General features: G+C 35.7%; 2 protein-coding genes across 12 annotated transcripts in view; one reads left to right on the top strand and one right to left on the bottom strand.

Annotated features, from left to right (window-relative positions):
* DOP1A (DOP1 leucine zipper like protein A) overlaps positions 1-16,775 on the top strand; it is a 100,607-nt gene extending 83,832 nt beyond the window's left edge. For 3 of the 9 annotated variants that reach the window (XM_064360885.1, XM_064360884.1, XM_064360886.1), the window contains 12 exons: positions 42-186; positions 405-484; positions 1,684-1,793; positions 2,071-2,220; positions 2,366-2,427; positions 4,101-4,253; positions 5,319-5,455; positions 6,375-6,430; positions 7,607-7,771; positions 10,648-10,777; positions 12,497-12,556; positions 15,575-16,775. In XM_064360885.1, coding sequence (XP_064216955.1) covers positions 42-186; positions 405-484; positions 1,684-1,793; positions 2,071-2,220; positions 2,366-2,427; positions 4,101-4,253; positions 5,319-5,455; positions 6,375-6,430; positions 7,607-7,771; positions 10,648-10,777; positions 12,497-12,556; positions 15,575-15,880 — 1,554 coding nt within the window. In that variant the 3' untranslated portion in view covers positions 15,881-16,775. Of the gene's footprint in view, positions 1-41; positions 187-404; positions 485-1,683; positions 1,794-2,070; positions 2,221-2,365; positions 2,428-4,100; positions 4,254-5,318; positions 5,456-6,374; positions 6,431-7,606; positions 7,772-10,647; positions 10,778-12,496; positions 12,557-15,574 lie in introns of those variants that run through there. The other 6 variants (XM_064360888.1, XM_064360890.1, XM_064360887.1 and 3 more) reach the window with 3 other exon arrangements.
* Positions 10,407-18,570, bottom strand: part of PGM3 (phosphoglucomutase 3) — a 31,904-nt gene continuing 23,740 nt past the window's right edge. For 2 of the 3 annotated variants that reach the window (XM_021665567.2, XM_021665568.2), the window contains one exon: positions 16,188-17,052. In XM_021665567.2, coding sequence (XP_021521242.2) covers positions 16,963-17,052 — 90 coding nt within the window. In that variant the 3' untranslated portion in view covers positions 16,188-16,962. Of the gene's footprint in view, positions 14,244-16,187; positions 17,053-18,570 lie in introns of those variants that run through there. The other variant, XM_021665571.2, reaches the window with a different exon arrangement.

The raw sequence follows: 18,570 nt of genomic DNA, 5'->3' as shown, positions 1-18,570 counted from the left end.
CATGTGTGTACATATATAGTTGTTCTTCCTTATTTCTTCAGGATGTAACTCACAAAATAGTGGATGCAATTGGTGCAATTGCTGGTTCTTCTCTGGAACAGACAACATGGCTGCGACGAAATCTTGAAGTTAAGCCTTCTCCCAAAATAATGGTGGATGGAACCAATTTGGAATCTGATGTTGAAGGTATTCCTGTCAAACATTTAGTTTTATAATCTGTAAGTAGGCATATATTTACTAAGAAATCACTTTGGCTGGTTCTGTAAGTAGCACAAATTTATCCCTTGTGTCCAACAAGTAGCTCTTTTCCCATGGCAACTATGTATATATATACACACACACACACATATAAAACTTGTTTTCTGTGGGAACTAGCCATATCTTTAATTTTCTCTTATTTATAGATATGTTATCACCTGCAATGGAAACCGCAAACATAACTCCTTCTGTATATAGTGTCCATGCATTGACATTACTCTCGGAGGTAAATATTATCAAGCTTTTTCACATGAACTTTCAAGTAGACAGTTTCATTATTAAAAATTAGCAAGTAATTTTTATAGAGGAATTTTTAATTTGAGAAACTATTTTGTACTTCTAGAAATCACTATATAGAATTAACAAACTTTTTGCCTTGTATGTATTTGGATTATTTAGTTTGCCAAACATTAGTGATAAATTTAGATAGTGCTCCCCTTCTCCATGTTCTGTTCTTTTTTAAGTGTATGGGTTTTTTTGTTTTTGTTTTTGTTTTTGTTTTTGGGGACAGAGTTTCATTCTTGTTGCCCAGGCTGGAGTGCAATGGTGCAGTCTCGGCTCACTGCAACTTCCACCTCCTGGGCTCAAGCAATTCTCCTCCCTCAGCCTCCTGAGTAGCTGGGACTACAGGCGTGTGCCACCATGCCCAGCTAATTTTTGTATTTTTAGTAAAGACGGGGTTTCATCATGTTGGCCAGGCTGGTCTCAAACTCCTAACCTCAGGTAATCCTCCTGCCTCTGCTTCCCAAAGTGCTGGGATTATGAAGGCATGAGCCACCACACGCAGCCTAAAGTGTACTTTTTAAGAAAGGAAAGTGCTTTTGTATCACTGCGGAGGGGAGGGGTGGAGGTGATCTAATGATGCCTGTCACTATAATGTATTTTATTATTTACCAAACATTTTTATGTACATTGTCTGACAGGCTCTTTTTATACCCTATTATACACATGTCATTTTGTTTCTTCTTTGCAGATGTGGCTAGTGACCTTTATAAAGATCAGAACAATAGGACTAAGGTGAAATAGCTGTTAATTGACAGTGTTGGGATTTGAACAGCCCAGTGCAATTGTTTGGTTTTTTTCTAAGCCATATTTTAACTGAGTCAGGGAAAAAGAATACTATAGTTTCTAGTCCTAAATTCACTTTACTCACTGTCACAGAAGGTTCTTGAACTATTTTCTTTGTTTTACTTTCCTATCTACATTGGAAATGGCAAGATTTAACCATATTTATATCCTATAGTAACAATATACAAAAACGCTAGATGGTGGCAAAACCCATTAACATAAAAATGATTCAGGAGTATTTAATTTTAGATTTTTTAATTTCAAGTAGTCAGGGTTTTCTAACAAACTGAAAATCAGTACTTTGGGATGATGTCAGTTTGAGTTCATAGGTTACTCTTCATTTTTATGTTTTTATAGGTTTTGGCTCATCTTTTGGATATGGTTTTCTATAGTGATGAAAAGGAGCGGGTTATTCCTTTACTTGTAAATATTATGCATTATGTTGTGCCCTACCTCAGAAATCACAGGTACTATTGTTATTTAAATAGTTTTTAAAAATTAATTCATAGCCTGTTAGAAACAAGTTCTGTTCCCTTACTGCCATTTCTGGAATTTTTACAAAATGACATTATTTTTACCTTGAATTATAATTGTTTAAAAAAATTCATATGTTATTTTTATTATGGTACTTTATATTTCATATCTTCATGTCACTGTCTTAGGTAAATGTGAACATTTATCTATAACTTGATAGGATGATTAAAGTTAGGACATACAGGTTAAGGTTGTTTTTCTTCTTCATAGTGCACATAATGCCCCTAGTTATCGAGCTTGTGTCCAGCTGCTCAGCAGTCTTAGCGGTTATCAGTATACACGAAGAGCTTGGAAAAAAGAAGCTTTTGACCTCTTTATGGATCCCAGTTTCTTTCAGATGGATGCCTCTTGTGTTAATCAGTAAGTTTTTCTCTTGTTTTTATTCAGCATGGTAATGTACCTCACAGTCTGTTGAAATCAGCTACTCTCTTGGATCCTCAGAATACTGTTCTTTAACAGTAACAACATAATCTTAATTACATGTTGTAACCTTTATCTCTTTCAGTTGGAGAGCAATTATGGACAATCTGATGACACATGATAAAACAACATTTAGAGATTTGATGAGTGAGTATTGTGGGATGACAATCCAATTTCTTTCCTGTGCATGATTGCTTCTTACTATTTACTCTTTTCTGGAGACTACTGAATTAGCTCTTTGTCAAGTTATACTTAGTACCCTATGGGAATGTAATCTTAAAATTTACAGAGGACAGTTTAAGTACTAAATATGAAGTAAAACTGTGTCCTTTTGAAGCAACTAGTGGAAGGAAGGGGCCGTCTCTAATTTGACTCTAAATTATTTCCTCAGCACACAGCATCATACCTGGCACACAATAGCACTCAATAAATAATTATTCAGTTAACGAGAGACTGACAGATGGTGAAGCAGAGAAGGGCAGGCAGTTGAATCCAGCCTGTCAGACAAGTCACTTTAAATCTCTGGGGCTCTGTTTATTTCATCTTAAGGAAGAAAGAGGGGTGCCAAGAAGGACAGAATCACTTTCCATCCCCTCTTTCTATTCTATCTTGATTGGGTTTATAGTTTAGGATTCCATTTATAATTTCATCTGAAAAAGTTTTAGAAAATGTTTGAAAGTTACTAAATAAACTTAAATAGCAGTGACATTATATGATTCTGTAATTTTTTTTTAACAAATTCTTTAGCCAAAGCTACAGTTTTCTCATTTGGAAAAATGGCAGCATATCTGTTTTGTCTTCATAGGGTTGTTTTAAGGTTCAGATTTATACATTCAACAAATGTTTATTACAAGACAGCAGTGGGCCATGCGTTGAGCTAACCTTAATCAAATTTAAAAAAAATTATTTCGTGGACTAAGAAGTTGTGAAGAAAATAGGACAGTGTATGATGGATTTGAAGTAACAGCTAAACAGCTCATAATATACAAGGTGAAACTAAAGAAGCCAACCATGAGAAGGCCTAGGGTCAGAATATTCCAGGAATAGTGAACAAAAATTACAAAGGTTGGCTGGGTACAGTGGCTCATGTCTGTAATCATAGCACTTTGATAGGCCAAGGCAGTAGGACTGCATGAGGCCAGGAGTTTGAGACCAACCTGGGCAGAATAGCGAGACCCCTATCTCTACAAAAAAAAAAAAATTAAAAATTAGTCTCAACTACTCAGGAGGCAGGAGGATTGCTTGAGCCCAGGTGGTTGAGGCTGCAGTGAGCCATGATTGTGCCACTGCACTTCAGCCTGGGTGACAGAGCAAGATACCATCTCTAAAAAAAAACAAAAATAAATTACAAAGGTCTGGGGATGGGAGCAAGCTTGGTGCATTGAAGGAATGGCAAGCAAGACAGTGTTGCTAAGCAGAATGAGTCGAGGGTAAGTAATAACATGAGGAAGGAGAGGGAGGTAGGCAAGGCTACACCATAAAGTATTTTCAAAATAATGAGAAGGATTTAAGCAGATGGCCTCAATTAATAAAAGGATTTCCTTGGGGTTTTATAAAATTGTATTATTAGTGGTTTTACCTTCTAAAACCTACAGTTCTAAATTTTCCTCTCTACATCACAACTTCTACCACTCTGGTCCTCTGGCTTATGTATGCTGGATCTGTTTGCCAGTCCATCTGCCCCAGAGAGGGGCATCAAGTTTTGTACCCCAGGCTCCTCTCAGTTTTGGATGTCCTCTAGCATCTAGCTGTTTTTAATAACAACAGAACAATCTTTTTTCAAATAACAGTGTCACAGTTTCTTTCACTTGCTTTTTCAGCTCGTGTAGCAGTGGCTCAAAGCAGTTCACTTAATCTCTTTGCAAACCGTGATGTGGAGCTAGAACAGAGAGCCATGCTTCTTAAAAGATTAGCGTTTGCTATTTTTAGCAGTGAAATTGACCAGTACCAGAAATATCTTCCAGATATACAAGGTAACAAATGAAAAACCTTTATTTTCTCTAACTTTAGGTTTTTTGTTCCTTAGAAAATACTTCTCTAAATTCTAAGTTGGGGTAAAATATATCAAGTGTAGATCAATGGGGAATTAGAAATTTTTCTACTGAAACAACAAAAATTATCAATTTGCTGGTATCTAAAAGAAATCATCACTGAGTTGTAGGACATGCCTAAATGTGGTCTCTATTTTATTGTTTAGTTCAGATTTCTTAGGAATTCATGTTTGAGGATGAGGTATAAGATGATTTTGCTGTTGAGCATGTTAGCATGTTTTCCTTGTGGACAAGAGTTTGTATACTCTGAGAAGACCAAAATATAAGGCAAAGCCAGGAAATTGTGGCTAGAAGTAATATCTGGAGATCTGTGATTTGGGGACTGCATGGGGATTATGTAACATTTTTGGTAACCTTCATCAAATGGGTTTGGTGAACTTGTGTCCAGAAGGATATCAGTACACACATCCTCACCCTGTACCACCAAACAGCTCCACAAAGAGGACTTATCCAGAGCAGAATTATTTGCTGCTCAAGTCAGTGTACTCTAAAGCCTCCAGCCTCGGTAGCTGACATGGGAACATGATAGTTGTCATCTCTCTAGGGAGAATTTTCTTTTCTCCCAGAAGACAAATGATTCCTTGTTTCCTAACCTTTTATGCCTGATTTACAGCATGTACACTTTTTGTCCCTATGCTTTTTTTGTTTAAGTTGACTAGATCATTGCTACTCAAAGTATGGTCCATGGACCAGTAATCGGTCTGTTACCCCATACATAAGTACAGAAATTTAGAGTAAACATTTTAAACTTCTGCTATTTGACAGAATCTGCTTAATAAGAAAATGATATTTGTATTTTGTGTATCTTTAATTGGAGTTTTCTTATAATTCATTATTATATTTTATGAAAATACCCACAATAGTTTGGAATTTTTTTAAAGTTTATCTTTCACTACAGATAGTTTGAGAGTACTGGATCAGATGATATAGAAAGTTTTATGTGATAAAGATTATTTAGTTATTGAAAATGCTCTGGATGTCTTTCAGAGAGATTGGTTGAGAGTCTCCGTTTGCCTCAGGTGCCAACTCTCCATTCTCAAGTGTTCCTGTTTTTTAGAGTGTTACTTTTAAGAATGTCTCCCCAGCATCTTACCTCACTCTGGCCTACCATGATTACAGAACTTGTGAGTTAATTTTAATTCAGTAAGATTATAAATCTAAATGATAAAACAGTGATTTGTTTCCATGTACTTACTAGATAAAAACGAATCTTGGGAGAGAAATGAACTGTAGTTAAACCAGTCACATATACTTTTTACAGTTGAAAATAGTAAAACAAGTCAGATTCCATTTCCATACAGTTGAAATTTACAAATATGCAACGTAGGTGGATGGCCAGCTCCTTGTGAATGATTACTTTCTTGGATCTGGTTTAGTGTTTAGTTTGTACTACACTACATTTTTAACTCTGTCATGGCCTGCAGTCCTGCAGCTGGAGCCATTTACAATAGCTATAGCAATACCTCTAGTGATAGAGATGGCTGAGCTGGATTTAACTGCTCTGACATATATTCACTCTTGAAGTGCAGCACCAGTTAAACTTGCTTCAGAGACTTTCACAAAGATTTTGTAAACTACCAGACAGTAAAACCTTCCCAAGTCCTACCTACACCATTCTGTTCCCCTCCTCAAACCATCCCAGTCATCCTCATTCTTATCAGAATGATTTGAGGAGTTAGGAAAGAGGAATGAGTAAAGAAAGGAAAAGGTATCTATTTCTCTGAAAATCTAGCTTTATACTTTCCCTACAAATATATTTGCTTCAATATTTCTTTTCTTTTTACTTTTTTAATAATTTTGACTTTGTTCCATAATCACTAAAAACAAAAGCTCGCCTTCATCTCACTGGATTCCACCAAATGATTAGCAGGGCTCTATGTGGCTAAACTTGCAGTTTTACTTTCAGAAACTAAGCATAATTTAAAAGATTCTGAAAGTGTATTCTAAAATTTGCTTTTGTGTTAATGAAAATATAACTTAAAGATAACTTGAAAGGATTAAATATCTAGTTTAAACATTTAACATTTATTTCACCATTTTCAGGTACAGGTATTTTTACTGATGGAGCAGGAACTCACTGCTGATGAAGATATTTCACGGTAATATGTAATTTTAATGTATTCTTGTCCATTATTTAATATCGTGAAATTATTCAAAATATTACTCAGCATCTAGGAGAAAATTATTTTTCTGAATGCTTAGTCTATTATCTAGTTGATCACGTTTGGATATAATGTAGTTTTACTTATTCCTTAAGCACTTTAGATTGAGTTACACCATCAGCATTCATTGCCTTGGGCCCCTAGACACAAATTTACTTTAAAGCAGTACAGTATTGTTTCAGCTACATGAGCTAGGTTGGTTTGGGTAAGTCAGATCTGGTCCCTGAAACATTGCAACATACAGCAAACCCTGTTACAGTAGGTAACCTGAAACCAGGCCATCCATATGTTCAGATCTTATAGATGGTCCCAATTTAATGTACTTTAATTTTATTCTTTTTAGTAGAGGCAGTTTATTGATATGTGACTAAATATAATTTTTTATACAAATTTTTACACAAATTTATAAATTGAAAAGTTCAAGACCAACTTGAATATATTTTCTTCTTCAGCAGATTTATAAAAAGGCTCTCCTGTACTAATAACTATGTTTATTATTATAGAGAACAGTCTTATCTTTGCAGAAAGAAACTGAGTAGTAAAGAATTTTCTTGCTTTTACAGTTTATATTTTTATATTTCTTGAATGTAATACAAGTATACAAGTTATGTACTACCTTTTTTTTTTTTTGGAGACAGGGTCTCACTCTGTCACCCAGGCTGGAATGCGGTGGTGTGATCATGGCTCACTGCAGCCGCAACCTCCCAGGCTCAGGTGATCCCCCCACCTCAGCCTCCTGAGCAGGTGAGACCACAGGTGTGTGCCACCATGCCTGGCTAATTTTTATTTTTTATAGAGACAGGGTTTCATCATATTGCCCTGGCTGGTCTCAAACTCCTGGACTCAAATGATCTGCCTCCTTGGCATCCCAGAATGCTGGAATTACAGGCATAAGTCACTGCGCCCAGTTTATGTACTGTTTTTACATTCTTAAAGAAGAAAAGTAAATTTTCGATTTGAAAACGGTGACATTTCGTTATGACCTTGCTTAGCAATTACTGGCACATTTAACTCAGGATGATTATGAAAAATATTAGCTGTCACTTTTAGATCTTTCCAGGAATTCCTGAGTAAATGGGTCCAGCTGCTGACAGCACTGTCTCTTGCTTACAGGACTTCAGGCCCCTCTGTAGCTGGTCTGGAGACAACATATACAGGAGGTAATGGCTTCTCTACTTCATATAACAGCCAGCGGTGGTTAAACCTCTATCTGTCTGCTTGCAAATTTTTGGATTTGGCTCTTGCATTGCCCTCTGAAAACCTTCCTCAGTTTCAGATGTAAGTAAAATCAAAGATATTAAATGTGTATTTTTTAAAGTGCATTTGCTTTGGTCACTGACATCTATGACTAATTAAAAAGTTTTTTGTGGAAGTTGAAATATTCATCATTTTTAATAAAATGTAATTCTTTTGGCACAGCACAGTTATTGGAAGTAAATGGTTGATGTGGATACATTAACAGGCTATTGGGACAACAGATTGAATACCCTCCAGTTGTAAGACAGTAGGGTACATAACACATGCTTCAAGTTCAGGGAAAGAGACATACGGTTCAACATATGATAGATACTATGGTAGCTCACGTACAAGACACAGTGAGGCCACATAGCAGAGACCCCTACTAGCTCTGAGGGTCAGAGCAGGCCCTGAGGGGAGTCTTAACCTCAGGTGGTAAAGATTGACAACTGGGAGGAGGCATACCTGTGAAGACAGAAGCAGGAGCAGACATGATAAGTCTGAAATGTGGAGAGATCAGTATTGCTGGAGCAGAATGTTGAGATGAAACTGGAAAGGAACTAAACCATGTAAGACCTTCTTAGCTGTATTAGTGAATTTGGACAGCTAAGGAAGGAAGTGATTTTGTTAGGCTTGAATTTTAGAATGGTTATTTTGCCTATGTAGTGTGGAGAATTGACTGGAGATGGGCAAGGCTAAAATGAAGGAGGCAGTTTTATCTTAGATGATAATGAATTGAACTGAAAGGTATAGAGGAAAAGTTGATAAAATTCTCACAATGCCTTGCTTCATAAGTGGCAAAAATATTTAATTATGGTTTTTCATAATATAAATTTAAAAAATAATGGGCAAGCTATGTAAGATTGTCTTATCAAAATGTAGCTAAGGTAATGTGAGAATTTATCCACAAGATCAAATATGTATTAATATGATTTATTACATTGTGTCATATTTTTCTTCTGGAATGGGAATAATAGGATGAAGAGTATACTAGAGCTTTTTCTCTTTTTTATTTGGACATGCTTCAAAATTTATTGTTTCACAAGCTTACTTTTCATTACACTTAATGGTAAGAACTAGAAATTACTTTTAGATTTAGTCTATTTCCTTTAATTTTTCTCTTCTACTTGAAAACCATACATATCTATGTTTTGATGAATTTCATTGGTTGGTATCTGTTACACAGATGTTACTCCTAAGGAAGTCCAGAAAAGAATATTAAACAGAATTGTAGGAAAATGGCCAATATTAACCAAGATACTTAACTTCACAAAAGTGATAGAAACTCTATTCTGTGATGCTTTTTGAGGGACATTAAATAGTATGCTTATGATACTGACTTTTTACCTTTCATGACAAGAACCAAAATGAGTTTATCCTCTTGTCAAGATGTTACTACAAAAGGGAAGGAAACATGCCATTCTATTAACTAGTTTATTAAAAACTTTTGTCTTTCTAAAAATAAAAACCTATAAAGTAGAAAATGTGAAGATTTCAATTATCTTGAAAGAGTAGTATCTTAGCATGATCCATATTTGGAAAGTTCAAAATATTTGGTAAGTTTACCATCTGTAAGTTTAAAAGTAGCCATGTAACTAAACGGTACTATAAAGTCTGAAAGATAGCAATGAATTGGCAAAAGATATTTTCAATGTATATGACACAAGTCTAAAACGCTTTATAAAAATAACCTGGTAGAAAAATGGGCCAATGAGCAACACAGTTAATAATTTATAGGATGGTTTCTAAACATAGGAAAAGCTGCTCAGTTGCTCTCCCGAGTTTCCAATTAAAATTACAGATAACCATCAGAATGGTAAAGATCTGAAAATGGCTTTCATTTTACGTTTAGTAATAGAAGCATTCTTACTCTTGTTGGAAGTATACACTGATATTGTCCAACATTGTTCAGAGGTTATATTTACCAAAATTTAAAATAGATATTATTCTGCTATATCCAAGGATTTATCCTGCCTCTATACTCTCAGATATGCACCAAAAAAAGCATTATATAAGGGTATCCATTGTGGCACTTTTCTAAGTGCAAGAGACTGGACAATCTAGGAGACTGGCTGTGGTGTGTACTACTATGTTGCTGTTAAAAAGAATGAAGTTTTATATGATGCAGAATTATCTCCAAGATAATTAATATCAAATAAATTACATAAAAAATATCCTACATGTATGATTAAATCAGAACAGGCAGCAATCATGTTTTTTTTTTTAAAGGAGAGGGTTGGTTGTGTGAGTATGTACTCTTCTGGGCATAAACTCTCTGGAAGGGCTTAGGAAGCTGACAACATTGATGGATCCTGTGTGAGGAGGGAGACTACCTTTCTTTGGTATGCCCTTTTATACTGTTTGAATTTTTCCCATGGTCAGATATTATTTAGTTATTAAAGACAAAAACAAAAATACAAGTGTAAAAAAAGTCCTACTTACAGTTTTCTTAAATTCATTCAATTTTTTACTCCTTTACTGTGCAGCTAGGGAACATTTGGCCAATTATATGTTGAAAAATCAAGTCTTTGTCAGACTGTTATGTTACAGTACAAAGAGATAATAAGCTATATGAAAAAAATTTCCTTTTAAGGACTTTTTGCCTATTAGCTAATGAGAAAAGAAACATTTATTGAGTACTTGATTTGTGCTCATGAAAAAAGTAATGATGAGAGTACAAGTTTTCATATCCTTTATTCCTTACAACCCTATGAGGTGTAGTTAATAGTATCTTTATTTACTGATGAAGGCTCAGAGAGGTTAAGAAACATACCCAGTGACAAGGCTACAAGTGGCACAACTGGCATTTGGATTTTTATAAGCAGTGGGGTCATGATCTTTCTACTACATTATGTGGCCTTATCTTAGATAGCATAAAGTCTGCCTTACTGATGCTAATGTCATTATTCTATACATAGGTACCGATGGGCCTTTATTCCAGAAGCCTCAGATGATTCAGGTTTGGAAGTCAGAAGGCAGGGTATGCATCAACGAGAATTTAAACCTTACGTGGTACGACTAGCAAAACTTCTTCGGAAAAGGGCAAAGGTATTCCATTTTTTTGTGGTTGTTTTACATTACTACATGTTGCATTAGTGAAGTAGGTATTAAATACTTCATGGGAAACAGAACATTATCAAGTTCAGCTATTTTGAAAACAAGTCCATCGTTTTGTGAATTAATGTCCGTAAGACTCATATTTCTGGACATTAGAAAACATATGTATTTTAAAGGAATATGTGGTTATCATTTTTTTAAAGAGAAGAAAAAGGAAGTCTTTTCTACATTAATAACATCTACCTTAAAATATTTTCCTCTCAAAAAAGAAAATAACTTTGGAACCATACACATGAGTACTTAAGACTGTAATCCTGAACAGTGTTCATGTCAGAAACTTGAGAATGTACTATATTCGTAGTGTTCATCTTAACACCATGATGAGAAACAGGAAAATATAACTTGAGAAAAATGCAATACAAAAGAGATTTTTAGAACCTGTCAGAGTTGTTTCAACAGAACTAATCAATGCGTGAGAAAATTATACATTTTAAATTTGTAAAAAAAAGAGTCAAATTTCATTAAAATTGAATGAGCTAGATGTCAGTCCGAACAAAGGAAATAACCATTAGCATTCATTCTGTTTATATGAAATAAAATGTATATGCTAAAAATTCATTTTCCAAGTGTTCTTCACTTTCTGACATTAAGAAATGCATTCCTTATCCTGATCCAATACAGTTATAGAATCTAGTTTCATAAAACCATTCTTGCCCTTAACATGTGAGGTATTTTCCTTTTTGTAGTTCACAGTGATGATGTTGATTACAGATCTGAAGACACCCACAACTTGCAGTTTTTAAAACATTGCTCGAAATTAAACTGGTTCTACAACTCATTAATATAAAGCATCTTCTTAGAGAAATTATATAAGGTGAAAAGTAGGAATTTACTTAAAACATATACCATTAAAAAGTGTAGGAAAATAAAACTTATAAAATATATTTATATTGTATCTTACATACTTCTTATCTTCCCTAATCATGCTAATTTATTACAAATCTTTGCCCAAGAACCTACCAGCAGTGACACTGGTATGCTCACTATTGGGCCTTTGTTACTAACCTTTTGTCAAATTTTCTTTTGCATTCAACAAATTTCAAAAACAAATTGTACAATTTAGGAGTGATCTTGGTTGTTTGGCGAGCTCTAGTTTGCAGTGTGTGCTTTGAGTGCTCAGATATTTTCCAGTCTTCTGGAGTCCTTCTCATCAGGCAGCAGCTCTTAAAACTGAATTCCATAAACTATAGATATGGAATGGAAGAAAATGATTAAAGAGGTTTTGCTGGAAGAAATTTATATGAGAAATTTGATTTAAATTCCCAGTTGCTTCTGTAGGGGATTAATAAAAGGACAGAGATGAGGATGAAAGCTGGGTCCTGAGTTTAGGATAGGACTTCGGTACTTTCACTTTGATATCTCAGAGTTTGGGCAAGTAATCATGACAGATCTAGAAGCAAATATGACCCTAGCCACATGTCCTTTCTGTTATGCCTGCCTTTCATTAGTAATGAGAATTTTTATAAGACCCCCCCTCCTTTATCTAAATAATAAATGACAGTCTTTTGCCCAAAATTTGTCCCACAGAGTAAGAAAACTATTTTGATTGAAAGGCATCTTCCCATCCAAATCACTTTAAACAAGGTCTTCATGGCCAAGCGTACTTTTCACTGGAACAAAGGCTGTGAGTTCTCCTCTTTCCTTCCACAGGACAAGGAGGAGGACTTTAAGACAGTGGTTTTGGAGGGATTGGAGATGGCCAAGAATCAGGTGAGGGTGGCTGTTTCATGCTTATGATATGGCAGTAAAAGTTGCCAAATATCGAGAGACAAACCCAGGTCTGAATGTCAACAGATACAAGAGGTAAACAGGAAGGAAGTCTTTTTTCAAGTGTAGATTGGTGAAGTCCAAGGAGAAATCATTTGTATGGAAATGTTTGACTTTAAATACTGAAATGATAGATATAGCTCTGATTAAGAGCATCAGAAGCTCTGAATCAAGTGTATTCTTGTCAAGAGCTTAATAAAAGTCCTTCTGTTAAAGGTTCATCTTGGTAAGAATATAAACAAAAGGTTTCCTCATAGTTCTCTATATAGAGGGTGTAAGGATATTATTTATTTTCCTTCAGGATAAAGTCATCTCTGTACACTATTGTTGAATTGCAGTTTTGATTTAGGGGATTAGGTATGGTACCAGTACTTGAGTAATAGTTGAAATGTGAAAGTCACAGGACTCTCATTGGTGCCAGTGTCAGTTAAGAAAGATAGTTTCATATATCCTATAATCTAGACTGGAAGTTAAATAATTAGTAAGAAGCAAACTTAAGTGATAGGTATTGAGTTTTATGGGTTTTGACCAGAGACAGATAAAGTAGGTGATCTTTTCTTGGTTCACTCTTGGATTCTTCCATTTTAATGTAAATGTTTAGTTGGGTCCAAAAGTAACTGTGGTTTGGGACCTTTAATTTTAAATCATTTTAACTAGGCTCAAACAAATCTTTATTAATCAAAATAGGAACCATTACAATCAACGCATTTTTGCCAACGAGAAGTTTGTTTCTATAGCATAAAAGTCCATGCTTCCAAATTTGACGAATTCTTAGAATGCATTTACTGCATCCTCCTAGTTGGGGAAGCATTTTCCCTGCAGAAAGCTGTTGAGATGCCTGAAGAAGTGGTATTTGGTTGGCAAAATGGGTCAGGTGAATATGGCAGATGAGGCAAAACTTCATAGCCCAATTAGTTCAACTTTTGAAGTACTGATTGTGTGATATGTGCTCCAGCATTGTCGTGGAAAAGAATTTCTTTTGGCCAATGCCGGCTGCAGGCATTGCAGTTTTTGGTGCATCTTACTGATTTGCTGAGCATACTTATCAGATGTAATGGTTTGACTTGGATTCAGAAAGCTGTAGTGGACAGCAGACTACCAAACAATCACCATGACCATTTTTTAGTGCAAGTTCAGGTTTGGGAAGTGCTTTAGAGCTTCTCAGTCCAACCACTGAGCTGGTCATTGTCAGTTGTATAAAATCCACCTTTTGTCGCAGGTCACAAGTCCAGTCAAGAAATATATATTGTTGCACAGAATAGAGAGGATAACACTTCAAAACGATTTTCTATTTTTCACTCAGCTCATGAGGCACCCACTTAATGAGCTTTTTCACCTTTCCAATTTACTTCAAATGCTGAACGGCCATAAAATGGTCAATGCTGAGTTCTTGGGCAACTCTCTTGTAGCTGTAAGACCATCAGCTTTGATGATTGCTCTCAATTGATCATTGTCAATTGCTGATGGATGGCCACTGTGCTCCTCATCTTCAAGGCTCTAGTCTCCTTTGCAAAACTTCTTGAACCATCACTGCATTGTATCAGAACTGTATGTTTGTTAGCAGTTCCTAGGCCAAATGCATTGTTGATGCTGCATGTTGTCTCTGCTGCCCTATGACCAATTTTGAACTCTAAGAAAATGACTCAAATTTGATTTTTGTCTAACATCATTTCTATAAGTCTGAATATAAACAGAAGTAAGTCATTAGCATTAAAAAAGTGAGAAATGCGCTTAAAATTATGTATAACATAACCAAATTTATATAAGAACATACTCCAACATAAAACGGCAAATTTCAACAATGCAAAAACCGCAGTTTTATGTTGGCACCAACCTAGTATTTTCCTTTTTCAGGATTTTACTTTAAGCAACAAGCTTGAGAGCACATAGAAGAAAATAAGCTGGATTTTGCATCTGCTTTACCCTCTAGGAAACTAGTGATGATAAATTATTAGGTAAACAATGAGTTTCTCAGCAACATCTGATCTTAGAAGGCAAACTCCATTTGTTAATATGACAGATAATAATTCTGCTTCCTAAGTCTTCATGATTTCTTCCTTCTGTCTAGTTCACTGCTTATTTTCATTATTCTTAGTGTGGTATTGTATCTGTGATTCTGCCCAAGTTCAACCAACCTCAGTTGTCTCGTATCTTTCTCTAGACAGAATGATGTTTGTGGCTATGTTTGTGTAATTCAAGTGGCTTCTTAAACTAGTCTCTTAATACACAAATTATTTGTTTATATTTTAGTTGACAGAGTTTTCATATACCTTCTCATAGACTGTCCCATTTTATAAGTGAGGAACCTTTGTGTATCAAGGATGTCACAAGTATGGTACAGTCAGTACACTAACCCAATTCCTTTGACTCTAGGTCCAGCTTTCCTCCCTGTGTTGTTGAGCACAACCCAGAAGGAAAAAGCAGTGTCTCTCCTGAGGGATCCCTTCCTTTTTCTGTGATGCAGTACTGACAGTAATTATTCATTCTGGACACTGCTACCATCAAAGCAAATTTAGGCCATTTGGATAAATGGGAATTAACTAATTATAATAAAAGGGGATGTATAAAGCTCTTCGTCCCTTTTTTCTGTAGTCATTTTGTGACCTAGTCCGTGGTTACATACATTAGCAAGAGTTCAGAAACCTGGGAGCTTTTTGAGTAAATACAAAGCACAACATAAAACTTTTTTGTTTGACTCTAGTCCTGTTCAAAGCTATTTCTGTTAACTAAGCTAATCTGTCCATTCTAGTTGGGAACTATTACTACAGTGTTAGACTGCTCCATATAAAACTAATAGATGGCACTAAAAGGTCTCAGAAGCACCAAGGGTTTTGATCAGGTCAGGAGTAGAAACTTAATGTCATTTGTGTTCATTCCTTGACCAACTGCCAATGCTTGTATCTTTTTAATTTTTCTAACACACCACATTGTTAATACCAATTCACTTTTTGTTTTCTGCAGAAAAATCCAGAAGAAGACAACTCAGGGAGGACGTTGGGTTGGGAGCCAGGGCACTTGCTGCTCACGATCTGCACCGTGCGCAGCATGGAGCAGCTTCTGCCATTCTTCAATGTGCTCAGTCAAGTCTTCAACAGCAAAGTCACAAGCCGATGTGGAGGACACTCAGGAAGTCCCATCCTCTACTCAAATGCCTTCCCTAATAAGGACATGAAACTGGAGAACCACAAACCATGTTCCAGCAAAGCCAGGCAAAAAATAGAAGAGATGGTAGAAAAAGATTTTCTGGAAGGGATGATAAAAACTTGAGCACCAATGGTGGTTCCATTTAGCTTACATGTAAATGTAATTATTTAAAACAAACACACTGCTCTGAGTTGTATAGTTTTTCCTGTTTTTTTTTTTTGTATGTAACAAAACACATTTCAGGTTCTTTTTAATTTAAATATTTGTAAATAAGAGCAAATGTCTGAGCGTGGCCTGAATCAAGTTTAAATATTGTTGGCTCATATTGATTATGGTGCCTAAGAGAGCTATATATACATGTAAAGTCCATTGTTTTTATTGTCCTGAGTTGTCTTAAACCTGCAAAATATACACTACACATTTTTTTCCATTGGTTTCAGGCTTGGTTTAATACAAGATTGGTTGGGGATTTTTCTCTTTCTTTCCCTTATTAACTGTGTTCTGATATCAGAGTGGTGTCCCTTCTCCATCAGAGGCTGGGAAATGTATTACAATTAGTTGTTTTTTTCCCACATACCTTCACCAAGAGCAGTGAAGAATATCTGAAGGCTGGACCATGCATCCTTCTAAGTATTGCACGAGCATCTCCACCTCAGTATGTAGGGGGAATGGACAACCCCCTCCCTATTCATACCTCTGAGTTCCTGATGGCATGAGTCATATAGGTAGGTCATCTAATAATCTTTCTTAAGACTTTGCAGTGGAAAAACTGGTTATAAGTCTTCTCCACCCTCTCCATTTGTATCAGCAATGGGGAATGCTGTAAAACATCATCTTGCTCATACGATGGCAATGGCAAAGATGCACAAAGAAAGAGCTGATAACAAGATTTAATTTTCCAGTAGCCTGCATGAGTTGTTCCCCACATAAAACTGTTGGGTTAGTGATTGAATTGTATACTTAAACCCCAATATTTTACATTAGTGAGAATCAAATGAGCGGTATGTTTCTTTAATAAGTGTAAGGCTTACCTATTTATAAAGAATTATTCTGGTAGTGTTTTAAGAATAACAATCAGACCTAGAGACAATCCAGTAGGGGTACCTTGTAAACATTATGATAAATCTCTTAGTATTGCCATTATTATTGACCGCTTTGTAAAGACTTTTTAAAAGTCCAGTTTCTCAGGATTATCAAAATCATCTTCAGAAACCTGGTTGGGGTCTTTCTCCAATTCCTCCAGCCAGCTGAAATACTGCCAAGCTCACTTCATGTGCAAGGTGATCTGCACTTTCCTGCAAATTACATTAAAAGATATTAGATGAGAAAGACATAGCATGTGTCTAACGTGCAAGACCATGTTACTTGGACCTCTAGGGGAGAGAGGGGTGATTCTTGATTTTGTTTCACTAACAAATGCTAATGAAAATCTTTTTTCATCTTTCAGTAACAAATTCCAAGTCCTTTAAAAAAAAAATGGAAAACAGGCCAAATTCTTCCCAATAAGGTAAGTTCTTAATTAATTCATATTATAAAAATAGCTATCATTCCAAAACTGAAAAATTCAATAATATCTTAGTCCACAATTGGCCTAACAGTAACTATTGCTGCCTCAGCTGCCATTATCCTCATCCATCATGGATATTCATTCGACTCTGAAATGGCTTAAGCATTGTTAAGAAAGCTGCCAGGTCCAGACAGGTTCACAGCCGAATTTTACCAGACTTGTACAAAGAGGAGCTGGTTCCATTCCTTCTAAAACTGTATCAAACAATACAAAAGGAGGGAATCCTCCCTAACTCATTTTATGAGACCAACATCATCCTGATACCAAAACCAGGCAGAGATTCAACTAAAAAAGAAAACTTCAGGCGAATATCCATGATGAACATCGATGCAGAAATCTTCAACAAATACTGGCAAACTGATTGCAACAGCACATCAAAAAGCTTATCCATCATAATCAAGTAGGTTTGATCCCGGGGATGCAAGGCTGGTTCAACATACGCAAATCCATAAACGTAATCCATCACATAAACAGAACCAAAGACAAAAACCACATGATTATCTCAATAGATGCCGAGAAGGCCTTTGACAAAATTCAACAGCCCTTCATGTTAAAACTCTCAATAAACTAGGTATTGACGGAATGTATCATAAAATGATAAAAGCCGTTTATGACAAACCTACAGCCAATATCATACTGAATGGGCAAAACCTGGAAGAATTCCCTTTGAAATCAGGCACTAGACAAGGATGTCCTCTCTCACTACTCCCATTCAAAATAGTATTGGAAGTTCTAATCAGAGCAATCAGGCAAGAAAAAGAAATAAAGGGTATTCAAATAGGAAAGGAGGAAGTCAAACTGTCTCTATTTGGAGATGACATGATTGTGAATCTAGAAGACCCCATCGTCTCAGCCCAAAATCTTTTCAAACTGATAAGCAACTTCAGCAAAGTCTCAGGATACAAAATCAATGTACAGAAATCGCAAGCATTCCTATATACCAGTAACAGACAAATAGAGCTAAATCAAGAGCGAAATCATTCACAATTGCTACAAAGAGAATAAAATACCTAGGAATACAACTAACAAAGGATGTAAAGGACCTTTTCAAGGAGAACTACAAACCACTGCTCAAGGAAGTAAGAGAGGACACAAACAGATGGAGAAACATTCCATGCTCATGGTTAGGAAGAATCAATATTGTGAAAATGGCCATACTGTCCAAAGTAATTTATAGATTTAATGCTATCCCCATCAAGCTACCTACCACCCTCTTCACAGAACTGGAAAAAAACACCTTAAACTT

This window comes from Aotus nancymaae, unplaced genomic scaffold (genome assembly GCF_030222135.1).
Source record: "Aotus nancymaae isolate 86718 unplaced genomic scaffold, 86718_ANA_hifiasm-v0.15.2.pri h1tg000040l, whole genome shotgun sequence".
Classification (NCBI taxonomy): domain Eukaryota; kingdom Metazoa; phylum Chordata; class Mammalia; order Primates; family Aotidae; genus Aotus; species Aotus nancymaae.
Note: the sequence above shows the minus strand (reverse complement) of the source record. Positions and strands in the feature narration are given on the sequence as shown.